General features: G+C 50.7%; 1 protein-coding gene across 27 annotated transcripts in view; it reads right to left on the reverse strand.

The window, feature by feature from the left end:
* MEGF11 (multiple EGF like domains 11) overlaps nucleotides 1-13,492 on the reverse strand; it is a 384,198-nt gene that overhangs the window by 17,232 nt on the left and 353,474 nt on the right. For 18 of the 27 annotated variants that reach the window (XR_002346342.2, XR_002346341.2, XR_014817014.1 and 15 more), the window contains exons 13-20: nucleotides 12,858-12,960; nucleotides 7,350-7,496; nucleotides 6,832-6,966; nucleotides 4,765-4,893; nucleotides 3,569-3,697; nucleotides 2,967-3,095; nucleotides 2,286-2,414; nucleotides 756-992 (exon numbers count right to left, since the gene is read on the reverse strand). Coding sequence is in view for 21 of the 27 variants with exons in the window: in XM_084978599.1 (XP_084834725.1) it covers nucleotides 756-992; nucleotides 2,286-2,414; nucleotides 2,967-3,095; nucleotides 3,569-3,697; nucleotides 4,765-4,893; nucleotides 6,832-6,966; nucleotides 7,350-7,496; nucleotides 12,858-12,960 (1,138 nt within the window). In the remaining 6 variants the exon portion in view is untranslated. The remainder of the gene's footprint in view (nucleotides 1-755; nucleotides 993-2,285; nucleotides 2,415-2,966; nucleotides 3,096-3,568; nucleotides 3,698-4,764; nucleotides 4,894-6,831; nucleotides 6,967-7,349; nucleotides 7,497-12,857; nucleotides 12,961-13,492) is intronic. The other 9 variants (XR_014816993.1, XR_014817015.1, XM_084978608.1 and 6 more) reach the window with 1 other exon arrangement.

The following is a 13,492-nucleotide window of genomic DNA, read 5'->3' on the forward strand; positions in this document are numbered from 1 at the left end:
TGACAATACTGAGTCCTTATCTGCTAGGCTACCAGAGAACTCTCTACAAAGCTGTTCTTATTTCTAAGGCAGCAGTCTGGGATTAGGGGAGAGGAAGGATCTGGCCCAAAAGCCCTATCCCCACCTCTCTCAGACTCCCAGATAGAATGCCCATTGCAGTTGTTACCATGTTTGTGGACAGACTGGATTCCGGCAGGACTGGCCTGAGGGATATTGCCCAATCTTTCAAGCCTTCCCCAGGTCAGTCACTGTGCCCTTCCAACTCTGGGAACTGAGAGGGAGAGTTGCTCTGAGGCCATCACCAAGGAAGCAATAATGGGACAGGGTCTAGACGCTGGTCCCCAGGGCAGGTTTCCTGAGGTGCCACAGGCATCAGGCTGGGGAGTTTCCCCCGGAGCATTTAGGAAAGTTACTACTGCTTATTGTGGGTGCTCTTGTGGCTGAAGCCTGGTGAGAAGGATGGGAAAATCTAGGGAAATGGAAGGAGGCTTCTAATCATAGCTATTCAGAGTGGGCACCCAGGAAATGGCACCCCTAAGGAACTCCATCTACCTTTCCCAAGTAAGCTCCTGCTCCCCATCCCTATTATCTCTAGGAGAGTCTGAGCATCCAGCCCCCGCAGCCACCCTGCAGGCATGACTACCCACCATAAGCAATAAACTCAGTTGTCCCTAAGGATACCACGTGGCTCCTCCTGGGCTGTGTGTGGAGGGCAGGGGTGGGAGGGAGGTACTGGGGACATAGACAGTCCTTACCTGAGAGGGAGTAGTCAGTGCTGGTCATCCTCATGGCAGGTGTATAGGAGACGCGGGGAGCCAGGTCTCGGCCCTTCTCTTTCTGTCTCCGCCGGCGCCAGGCAAACAGACCCAGCAGCACCACAATGAGGAACAGCAGGAGGATGATGCCTGTGACAGCACCCACAGAGTGCCGTTCTGCACCCAGTGCTGGGCTGATCTTGGTGTAGGGATTCAGCTCCTCCATCATGAGGGCAGCTGCGGGTGGAGGGAGGGGCTGAGCCTGGGGCAGGCCTCTTGCTCTTCAGATCTCCTCAGCCTGGAGCCTAGACTCCTCTGACATTAGGAGACCTGGGTTCTGGTCCTGGCCCTATTCTTCAGTCCCTGTGTGATCTCAACCCTCAATGCCTGTGTCTTCACCTACAAGGGGAGGGGTCCCAGGGTCCTGACAAAGAGCAAAGGTGATCATGGATGGGAAACAAAGTAATGCTTGAGTATTTTACTGTTCTAAAAATGTTACAGATACTAACTCATTTGCTTCTCAGCAAAGGGCTGTTTATAAGTCCTCGAAGACGAATGATTTCCCTTTCACAGGTAAACTCACACCAACAGGTTAGGTAACTTGCCCAAGATCACGTAACCAGTAATTTGTAGGATTGGGTTTCTTAGGAATCAGGAAAAATTGGCCTTAGCCACTCTCCCTGCCTACCAGCTTTGTGACTCAGAGTCCTCAGCATGGGGATAGTTATTCCAGTGTGGGCACAGCAAGACAGAATGGCAAGGAAAGCCGTCAGAGCTGTACCAGCATGCCCAGGACTAGTGCTCATAAAACCCCTCTTGATGATAGACGTGTGGGCTGTCCCCCACCCCCCACCAGAATGCAATGGAAATGTCTTTTGGCTCCTTTTCTGTAATATGAATGCTCGAGTGCCCATTCTCATCCCCCATCTCCTGGAACCAACAGCAAAAATCACTTAGCGAGTGCCCACTCATGTACCAAGCACTGTACTGAGTCCTTTACTCACATTTTCTCACCTTGGTCCTTACAACTGCACTGTGGGCCCTTCTCTAACTATAGACCTGGAGCTAAGGTTGAACCCCTTTGGGCTCTGCTGCTTTCAGCAGAACCTCGTGTCTTTCCCCTTCGCATGTGGCATAACAGAACCAGCAAAAGGAAATGACCTGCCCAAGGACACCTAGCAGGTAATGGCAGAACCAGAATTTGACCTTCGGACTCGGTCTGCTGACCTTTCCACAGAACTAGCTTGTTACCCGGCTTGGCTCACAAAACTTACCAAGGAGGAGCAGAGGGAAGTAGTGCCTGAGGGGCTTCCTGCTCCATCTGCCTCTCCAGTGCCTGGAGACTTCCCCTCCCCAGTCCACCCCATTTCCCTCCCGCTCTCCTCCCAAATGTGAACAGGAGGAAGTCACAAAGCATCCTTATAAAATGCCAATAGTCATTCCTGTTGGAATCTCCCTAGAGGCTGCCTCTGTGGGACCCTTTGCTTAGCCCAGCCACCTTCCCCAGGGTCTCTGCCATCTGTGTATTACCTTGGTCACACCTGATCCCTTTGAATCCAGAGCTGCAATAACAGGTGCCTGTGACGTGGTCACAGGTGGCATTGTTCATGCACTCACATAGCTGCTGACACCCATAGCCAAAGGTTCCTGGAGCACATCCTGTGTAGCATGAAGAAGAGTTGGAATAGACTGAGATATATGCCCACTCAACCCCTCCTATCCCCTATGTGGGCAGCTGAGATGATTATTTCTGCCTCACAGAGTGCAGCCTCTTTCTCAGTAGCCCCCTATGTGCTGTGGTTTGATACTTGGGACTAGGCAGAATACCTAAGTAGCTCTAAGTAGGGGGACCCCCCCAACCCCTACATCCTTCTCACCTGATCCATATTTACACAGCCACCTCCATGTGTCAGGCCCAGAGCTGGGTGCCACAGGGGCTTTGAAGAAGAATCAAACAATGTCTGCCTCCCTCTACTCTCTCACTAACCCCCCTCCCTGCAACAAAGCCTCTGCTCTGTCCCAACATCCCCCATCCCCACCCCAACTGGATGAAGAAACTCTCCAAACACCAATATAGGCCCTTTCTTCAATTTTTCTCCTTAGGAGTTGCTCCAAAGATTAAGGGAGCAGAGGGTGTAGGGCCCTGCTGGGTGGACATTAAAGGGGGAGGCCTGGCATTGACACCCAGGGTGAGGGGTCGGGACAGCTTACTCTGCTCACAGTGTCGCCCCGTGAAGCCCGTGCGGCAGGTGCACTTGCCGCTGATGTGGTCACAGCTGGCGCCATTCTGACACTGGCACACACGCCCACAGTCCTTCCCATAAAATGCTGCTGGGCAGCCTGGAGAAACAGGGTAGAGGCAACTGTGGAGGTGTAGTTAGTACAACTCCTGGCCGTTTCTGAGCATGGGGTGAGAACCAGTGAGACCCTGCACCGAGCTTCTCCATGCTGTGAACCCTCACGCCAGAGGGGTGGAGAGTCCTTTGGACCAAGGTGCCTTGGAATGAGAGACCCAGCTGGTATCTCCTTGCTGCAGCCACCAGACTGTTCCTCCCTACTCTGGGCCTCTTGTCCAAGGAGAGCTGATTGCTGGGGTACCTTATAGCCCTGATCTTCCAGGACGTTGGGCCTATCAACCCCCTGAATCCAGCCAGGCTCCTCAATCCCAGGGGTGGGGAGGGGGGGTGGTTAGCTCCCCGCCCTGGGACCTGCCTCCACCCTCCCTCCACTGCAGGCCCAGACGATGCCCAAGGCAGCCAGCAGGCCGCAGCATGGGATTCCAAATAGCTGGGAGGCTGGGAGGCGGGGCTTACGCTGCGTGCAGAAGAGTCCGGTCCAGCCGGGGGTGCAGTGGCAGGCCCCATCCTCGGCGCTACAGCTCGCCCCGTTGTGGCAGCTGCATGTGTGGAAGCAGGCGGGGCCCCAGAACCCAGCTGGGCAAGCTGGGGGTGGGTGGGATGCAGAGGGTGGGGGCAAGGCAAAGAGGGGCAGACGGAAAGGGAGGGAGAGGAAGGGGGAGTGCACGTCAGAGCCCAGATGCCAGGATGCACCCAGGTGGCACTTCCTGGTTTTCAGGGGGCTTGACCACTGTTCCCAGAGTTCTTCCACTCTCCTCTTGGCCCAGTCACCCAGGATTCCCATTAAGCTCAGAGTCTCTGTCCACTCTCCCAGCTTTGAGGGCTCTGAACCTTCTCTGTCAGGGAACTGACCGTGATTTGGAGCCTATGGCTGTGTGCGGTAGACTTTGAACACTGCAGTTTAGGGTGTAAATACGGTGTGCTAGCTTTCCCACAAGGATGGGGACTTTCCCCTACAAGGGTAGGGACTCTGTCTCTTCTTTCTGCAGGGGACCTCCCTGGAGATGGCACGTGTGCCTTCTCCCTCAGAATGGAAATGCCTTCAGGCTAGGCCATCTCACTGGGACCTTCCTAGGGGTACTGGCTGGGTCTCACTCACTCATCAGCCAAGGACTCCACAGGGCTGAGGCTAGGTCTCTGCCTTTTGATTGGGAAATCCCTGTCACCTCCATATCAGACTGGGTATGCCTTACAGGAGCAGCCCCTACCATACCCTGTCCAGACCTATGGTGCCCAGGATATCATTCACATGAGCCACCCAGAGGGTGCAATTATTCCTCTGCGGAGGCTGCCCTGGCCTCCCCTCACTTCCCCGCTCCTTCTTCCAACCCTCCCAAACTTAGGAGCCACTCCTCACTCAGGTGCTAGGAGTATTAATACTCAATATTCATTGTATTAATGATATGACCAATAATGTCCATATCTTTAATGCTAGCAGTTAATAATGCCAGTGAGCAGTCCTAAATACTTCATCATCTTAGCTATAGAACTAAATGGGACTCAGGTGGACATTCCTACCTGCAGAAGGAGATTTCAGCGCTGGGAGATGGAAGCATCAGGGGCAGAGAGGTTCTGGGCAGGGAGTGGGTGTTTCTGAGCCTGACCCTGGGTGTGTTGGGGGGACGGTGCATTCCCAGGGGACTGAGGCTTACCCTGTGAGCAATCCTTGCCAATCCATCCGGGGAAGCACTGGCAGGAGCCATCAATGGGGCTGCAGGTCCCGTTGTTGGCACAGGAGCAGCGCTGGGCACAGTCCTGTCCAAAGTGCCCTCCAGAACACACTGTGGGCACAGGACAGCCTAGCACCCACCCTCCCATAGATGCTCCACTGACCCCCTCCACCCCCAAACCAACTCCGAGCTTCTCTAACAAGACAGTCTTATCTCTAAAGTATTTCTCACATGTACAGGCTGACAAAATCACCCACAGAGCTGCTAATGTGATCAGTCTAATACATTAATTGGTTGACTTCTTAGCTGAATCAAGAGTGAGGCAAAGAGAGGGGCGGTGGAGAGAAGGGGGGCTGGTGAAAAGAAAACATCTGGTTATATTTAATCTATGTTTAATGATTCTGCATAAGCAGTGTCTGTAATTTGTAACTCGGTGGAAAGCCGGTCATTAGAAAGTGTCAGTTCAATTTTTTACAAGGTTTGAGACTTAACCAGGGCAGTTGCCATTAATAGCTGACTCTATTAGATCTATATGTGGAAAATACTCATTAGGCCAGCAGGCGATAAATCAGACATTGCAGAATCTGAGAGTTCCTCCTCCGGCTGCTTAGGTTCTAATTTAGACCCGGCCTATCTGTATTGATGGCTGGGTCTCCCATGTTTAATAAGTAAACCTCGACATGTCAGGTTATGATTAAACTGTCCTAGGAGGGCTGCAAGCAAATGAAACTGTCACATACATTTCCCTGGGGTCCAAACTTCTCATGACCTCAAAGCATCATGGAGTAAACTTTCCACTCATACATATTAACGGCCCATACACTTAACAAAAATAGCCGAGCTCAGTGGTCATTATTCATCAAAAGAATCTGGTCCCCTGGGAGGTAAGGCGCTCTCAATGGAAGGTTTTAAGCAGAGGCCAGATGAGATTCTCGCACAGATGACCTTGAAGTTGCTTTTAGCTCTATATTTATCTTAGATCAAGATCGCTTCACTCCTTATAGGTTCAGGTGCAAATTCTGCAACCTTGTCTTTAAGGCTCTCGAGAAGTCCCCAAACTACCTTCTTACTCCCCTTTGCTATCCAGTCTCTGCATCCTTCTGCTATTCCCGATGGCTGGACAGTGGCCTGCCATGTTTGTGTGCTTTGCCCAGGCTGTTTCCTCTGCCCACGATGCCTTTCTTCCATTTCTGTCTATTAGGCTAAGGCCCAGGTGAAGTCCTGCACAGCTTGGAGCTGTCCCCCAAATCCACCCTGCCTTAGCCTAACTAAGCCAGGGCCAGCATATAAGCAACGGTGTGCAAAGGAGCCAGCTTCTACCTTCACAATGATTGTGAAATATTCAGGCATTCTGCCAGTTGCAATGGTGTTAAACCTTTGATACCTTAGAATCGGCCATGGTGGGAATCTCTACATCATGGAGATTTGCAAATGATACAAATTAGGGCTTTTCTCCCACAGAGAGCCAGATTAGCAGGACCGCAACACAGTAAGCTTTATTATCTACCTCCTCAACTCCTATTGAGAAGAGGTTGGCTGGAGTTGGTGTTGTGGATTCTGCAGCTGAGACAGGAAAGTGTGTGGTGAGGGATTAATGATGTTGGCCTGAGTGTGAGGAGAGAAAGGCTGGGAAGTTGTCATCTCCACGGAAGCCAGAACTGTTTCCTCTGAGCTCCCACCATGTTCTCTGCCTTTCCCACTGGACACTCAGCACAAGCCAGCTGGGTCCCCTTTGTATGCAGATCTCATCTACACTTGTTTCATCTTTCATTCATGGCCCTCGCATCAGGATTCGTTGCTCAGCTCCACCTCTTGCTAGCCGTGAGACCATAGAGAAGTCATTTACCTTTTCTGAGCCTGTTCCTTCAACTGCATCATGGCTTTGTCTCATGCCCGGCGGTGTCCAGTTCTTAGAAAGGTAGGCGCAGGCCCTGAAGAGGCAAGGGGCTGCCTCCAGAGTATGGTGGGAATCCTGAACCTTCCTTCCCTGCCACTTCCCTCCCGGCCTCCTCATCTCCCTGACTCGAGTTAACCCCCTGCAGACAGTACCTTGGTTGCAGAGGGCTCCAGAGAATCCAGGGAGGCACTCGCAGATGCCGCTTATGTGATGGCAGGGTCCACTGCTGTGCACACAGAGGGGACATGGCTGGGCGCAGCCGTGGCCATAGAACCCAGGGGCGCAGACTGGGGGTGAAGGGGAGATGGTGGTCAGCAGCCCAAGGGGCCCCAGCCGGCCTGGCTACCTGTCCAATCCCGCAGAGTGATGAAGAGCGGCTTCTCAAAAGTACGGGGAGAGTTGCACCCGCCCCACACCTTGGAGAGCCCATCCCTCTGTCTCCTCTCCACAGAGGAATTGTTGTCTGGTCCTATTTCCATTGGGGAGCCAGGCTGGGCCCTGAACCTGGGGACAGAAAAGTCAGGGCCAGGAGAGAGGGGGACTAAAGGGAGGGATTCTATGAGGGCTGACTCTGCCAGCTCAGCCTCCCTCCGGCCAGTACTAGTTCCAGCAGGGAGGGGTTGGGGAGGATGAGCTGCCCGAGGTCTGTGGGGTGAGGGCTCAGTCTTACTTCTCTGGCATAAGGGTCCTCGGAAGCCCGGAGCACACTCGCAGCTCCCATCCTCTGGGGAGCAGGAACCACCATTTTCGCAGCTGCAGGACACAGAGCAGTTGGGGCCCCAGCGACCAGGTGGACATGTGCTGTCACAGTGGATGCCTGCGGGCCGGAGCAGACTCAAGTCAGTGGGAAGAGGGGAGCGTGAAAAGAAGAATGGTGGGAAGGGGGCCCGATGCAGTAAGAAGAGGTGCAGCAAGCACAGTGTGTCTGGAAATGTGGAGGAAAAAACCCAGAGACACTTGGCAGGTCAGGGAGGGCTTCCAGGAAGAGGCAATGCCTGAACTGAGTCCTAAAGACCAAGGAGGAATTGATCAGGTAAAGGAAACCCTATGTGCAGAGAGCAGGAGGCAGGAGAGAGACTCAAGCATATGGCTGAACCATAACGTACAGGATGGGATTTGGCAAGAGATGAGATTGTGGGGATAAGAAGGGATCAGATCATGAAGGGCCTCCTTTGCTTTTGACATCTGAGCTGGAATCCAAAGTTAAAGAGATGGAGTTCCCATTGTAGCTCAGTGGTAACAAACCCAACTAGTATCCATGAGGACATGGGTTTGATCCCTGACCTCGCTCAGTGGGTTAAGGATCTGGAGTTGCCATGAGCTGTGGTGTAGGTCGTAGAGGTGGCTCACATCTGGCATGGCTGTGGCTGTGGCTCAGGCTGGCAGCTACAGCTCTGATTCAACCCCTAGCCTGGGAACTCCCATATGCCGCAGGTGTGGCTCTAAACAAAACAAAACAAAACCTTCATGCCCACCCATGTTAGCTCAGGAGACACTGGTCCTTGATGGAGCCCCCCAGGCAGTGGTCCAGGGAGTGGGTGGGGTCTTTTCAGATTCTTTTGACCACAGTCCTCAGTGCAATATGTATTTTATATCAAATATGCACACATATATGTAAGAGAAACCAATGCTTTGCAAAATAACATTTACTATCACGGAGTGTGATGCATTCGAATGATTTCTTTGCACAATGATGCATTCTATTTCATGAACAACAACAAAGCTAGTTGTGACCCGATAAATTGATTTAATGACCTTCAGTTTGACAAATAGGGCCCTATGGAAGAATGGATGGAATGTGTCAAAAGGAGGAGCAAGGCCTACACAGTCTTTTTGAGCTGAGAGAAAAAAAATATATGTTGGGGTGATTATAGCCCCAAGGCTGAGAGGAATTTTAAAAGGTCCGAGGCTGGATGCCCAGCTCAGGGGTGGGGTTTCCTCCCAGGCAGCAAGGCTTCCAGTCCAACATGCATTAAGTGAATGGACCATGGGGGCCCAGCTTGGCTTTGGAAGGTGAATATCAGAGGCTCAGAGAAGAGCAGAATTCATTTAAAAATCATGTCTGCTTTGCTAAAAGGACAGGAATTGTGAGAAAAGAAAGAGGGAGGAAGACATTCAGGCCCAGTGAACAGAGCCAGGCCTAGTAGCAGCAGGAGAGCGGTGGGACCAATTTAGAGGCAGGCTGGAATTGTACAAGCCCACCTGGGCCCATGGGGAGGAGGCTGAACAGCGGGATGGAGTGGAGATGCAACAGGCTTTACTCATCCTCCAGTGCCTCAGTCTAGCCTGCGCTCCCTCCCTGTGACACCTCAATTCTGTAGCAGGGTGGGGGGCTAGGAGAAGCTAGTGGCCACATTTTACCCCCCGATGGAGGCCTCTCCTAATGGCATTTCAGGTATGCAAGAGGTAAACCCTGGACAAGTAGCACAGATGGACTGAAGGGGAGCCTGGCACGGGAAAACCCAAAGCTGTTTAAAACCCAAATTCATGATCTGCCCCCAAGGAATTCTTTTGCCTGTAGTTGTTGAAAACCCAGGATTCAAACTCAGGCCGAGGGCCACTGCTGCTCCCAGGAGGCACACTGGACTAAGGTGGAATTCCACTGTCTGACAGCTGCCTCCGATCCCACCTGTGCATCAAGCAGTCTTTGTTGCCACATGCTTCACATACAGATATGGCTCTTTCCTGAAACTATACGCAAATACTACGGTGATTAGTAAGACAGAATGCATGCAAGAGTACCCCTGAATTCATGGCAGCCTGTTGCTATTGTGTTTCTCCTCCGATCAGTGGATATTAAAAGTACAGCTCTTCTCAGTAAAGGATCTCAAAATGTTTTCATGTCAAAAGGGTGTCCTAGTTCTTGGAGAACCACAAGTGTAAGGTGATTATGCTCAGGTTGCAAAGGCCCTCTGGGTTCTAGGGTCTGGCAATTATTCCACTGTAGGCCTAGTTCTGTGGGACTTAGGCTCCTATTTGAGGTTCTTACATATTCTAAGAGTTCCCTGGAACTTAAGACATCAGCACCTAAGTGGAGAGAAGGGTCTAGGGTTTCCCCCAAGTGGAGTGCCCAGTTTCACCAGTGTGGTCAAAGGGGCTGACCTTGGCCGGTGGGAGGCCCTCCAACTACAGCTTCTGAAAAGCATGGCTTTATCATCTACCGTCTCTAGGCCTTGTTTTTTCTGTAGTTGCATGAGGATAATAATCCACCTTAGAAATCTCTTTCTCCTGTCTACCCCTAGGAAATCTCTTTGCTTTACTTCTCAGGAGCCCCTACACATCTCTACTGGTAGATAAAGCTAGGCTACGAATCCATATATTGTGATCTCTAGTTCATGCCACAAAGGCCAGCAGCACCTCAGTAGCCCACATCTTTCAGGGTCTGTTGAGGGTCTTCCTTCTCCAGGAAGGCTCCCTGGATGTCTGCCCAGGGATTCCAGCATCCATTTGATAGTAGCATACAGCTCTGTTCCTCCTTATCATTTGAATGTTTTATACATATGTGTCCTGTGAAGATAGGGACCATGGCTTATTGACATTTCAGGTGCTCCTAGTGGACAGGCAAACCATCTTGGTTATCTCTGCATCTCTAGTATCCACCGAAGTGTCTGGCACACTACAGGTGCTTGGGTCTATCGCTGTTACTGAATTTTGCCATTTCCTGCTGGGCTTGATACAGGGCTGGGCACATGGTAGCTGCCATTAAAGACTTGGTGATGGCTTGAGTCAATAAATGCTAGCTGGATGAATAAATGGCTCCCCTTTATAACACAATCCTATGTCTCCAATCCTGTTGGTGCGGATGTCCTGAGACCTTGGGCAGCTCCTTTTCCTCATCTGTAGCATGAGGAGGTTGGAGCAGATCATCCTCAAGGTCTCCTTCACTTCAAGGGGAAGAGCCATATATGGTTATAGGCCTGCTCTGTTTTTAAAAGCACCTACTATGTGCAGGGCAAGGTGATTTAGACAAGATGCCAGTCAAGAAGCCTGTTGGTAATGGGGGTGGGGGAAGAAGACACTCTTAGAACAAAGAAAAATGAGTGTTGAGCCAAGGCATGAGCAATATGCCAGGGGCCAGGAAGTCAGGGTTGTGTGGGGAGGACTCACTGAGCAGGAGGCTGGGGCCTTAACCCCTGCCCTTGCTCTCCTTCCTTGGTCTCCTTCTGCTTGGCAAATCTCAGAACATCAATTGCTCCTTTGAAATGACTTCAGGACCACATTTGGGGAAATTAGCTTTAGAACAGCAGAGGCCTTGCTGAAAGGTTGTCTGTCAAAGACAGAATTTTTAAGCTCCAGATGTCATTAAAATCTTATTGGCTCATTGGAAATTAAGGCAATGAAAAATTAAAGTGGATTTCCATTTGGCTCCAGCTAAGAGTCTTAGGGTGCCGGTGAGCAGAGTGGAGCCTAGGTCTGTACTAAGGGGCAGGGCAGGGCAGGGGAGTCAGGTCAGAGATGCCACAGAGGAAGCGGTGTCTCTGGCCCTCAGCTGTTCAGAAACTTTCTGGTTGCAGGAAAAAAGGCTGCTCAACAGCCTGGTGTGAATTATTCATCCCGTGAGGACCTACACAGCCAGGAATGCCTGTATTTCTTTCCCCTCGCTGCCCACCACCTTGGGAATGGCCAGTGGGTTCATTCATGCAACACATTATTAAACACTGTATTCCTGTTTTGTAGGACTTACATTTACTAAACACCTACTATATGCCAGGCACTGTTAACACTTACAGGTACTAGCTCATTTGAATTTCAAAATGACCCTGTAGTTATAAGGGTTATAATTATCTGCATGCTATGGATGGAGAATTTAGGCTCTGAGAGCTTAAAGGACTTGCTAAAGGTGGTCTGTGTTCTTAACCATTTCTCAGGGTGTGGCAGACGCTGGATAAAGTGGTGAACAAGAGGGATGTGGTCCTTGCTCCTGCAGAGCTGATGGTCAAGGTGGGAGGCTGATGATAAAAAAAAAAAAAAAAGTGACTCAAAGGAAAGTTCAGTGACAACTGAAGTAAGTACTACAAAATACTGTAGGATATTGTGAGAATTAATAAAAGGGGCTCTTTCATAGTCTTGGTCAAGTTGGGGGGATGGGAGTATGAAGGGGAGAGAGCCTTCCCAGAGGAAGTAAACTTTAAGTTGAAATCTGGTGGAGAAGAAGGTGTTGTCAGGTGAAGAGAAGGGGAAAGAGTGATCCAGGCAGAGGGAAGGCACGTGCGAAGGTCCAGAGTCAGGGACGGGCTTGGCCCCAGTGGCTTGAGTGAAGTGAGTGACGGGAGAGGGTAAAAGAGAGGCAGAAAGTTGCAGAGCCAGACCATGTGGTCCTTGGGCTACTGTAAGGACTTGGATTCTATATGAGTGTCATGGGAAGCCACTGAGGTATCTGGGCAAAGACTGATGTGGACAGATTTGGGTTTTGAAAATGTACCTCTTGCCACCATGCACAGACTGGGTGCAGCTGGGCAAGCGGGGAGGCCCAGGCATACCAGCTGAGAGATGGTGCTCAGTGGATGAGGATAGTGGCAGTGGATGGAGAGAAATGGAGGGATTCACCCATCTATTTAGGAGTTGGGCTGACAGGACACAGGTAGAGACCCGGAGCGTTAACCTGAGCTAAGAAGAAATTCCTTGTCCCCCAGTCCACTGTATCCTCTGCAAACACACACTGAGTACCCACATCTTTGATTTTTGTTTTTTCTTTTTAGGGCCACACTCATGGCAAATGAAAGTTCCCAGGCTAGGGGTTGGATTGCAGCTGCACCTGCCCGTCTATGCCACAGCCACAGCAACACAGGATCTGAGCTGCCTCTGTGACCTATACCACAGTTCTCAGCAATGCCAGATCCCAACCCACTAAGTGAGGATGGGGCTCAAAGCCGTATCCTCATGGATCCTAGTCGGTTTCATTTCCGCTGAGCCACAATGGGAACTCCCCTGATATTTTTTTAAACTGGTCTGTCCTTAGCTTTTAGAGCAGAGCCTGCACATCATAGGTATTCAATTAATATTTGTTTACTTGAATGCAATGGAGAACCGAAGCCCAGAGGAGATAAAGGAAAGGTGCTTATGTAGGAAGCAGGAAGAAAAAGTGAAGAAGAAAGAGAAAGAACAGTCAAGGGAAGTAGGCGAACACCAAGAGCTCAGTTTCACAGGAGCTGGATGGTGGCGTGGCAGTGGGAGTTACCTGTCCATCCGGCCAAACAGCAGCAGTGGCCTGTGATGGGGTCACAACCATCAGCGTGGCTGCAGTCACAGCGCTCACTGCAGTTCAGCCCAAATGTGCCATCCTGTGGAGGGAAGGGAGAGAGAGAAATGATGAGACCTAGACCCCCAAAGGTTCACACAAGTATGTTGAATTTTGATGACAAAACTGAGCCACTACCCAACAAGGCTGCAGAGAAACTGGGGCTGGGACACAACAGAGGTGATTTTTATAACTGAAGCCACTCCAAATAATTCTTTGGCCACATTAACAAGAGTATGGGGTTTGAACAGAAGGAGGTGATAGTCCTGCTCGACTTCTTAGGGGTCAATCCCTAAGAGTTAAAATGATCGTTAATTAAAACTGTAAGTGAAAATGTACTTTGCAAACTTAAAAACATTGATCACATGTGAGGAATGACTGTGACCTTCTTTGTCACTGGGTAAGAAGGTGGTGACCAGCATTTGTTGCATGCTCATTAGGTATTAAGGGCCTTACATAACTCATTTCTCTTAATCCTCAAAACAACTCTGTGAAATGGTTCCATTAGCTTCACAATGTAAAGATGAAAAATGCGGTTAGAGAGGTGAAGTAACATGTTCCAAGTAACACAGCTA

The sequence above is a fragment of the Sus scrofa genome, chromosome 1, assembly GCF_054392235.1.
Source record: "Sus scrofa isolate SSC_HxYL_T2T_F1_AM1 chromosome 1, Sscrofa_HxYL_maternal_Yorkshire_Landrace_v2.0, whole genome shotgun sequence".
NCBI lineage: Eukaryota > Metazoa > Chordata > Mammalia > Artiodactyla > Suidae > Sus > Sus scrofa.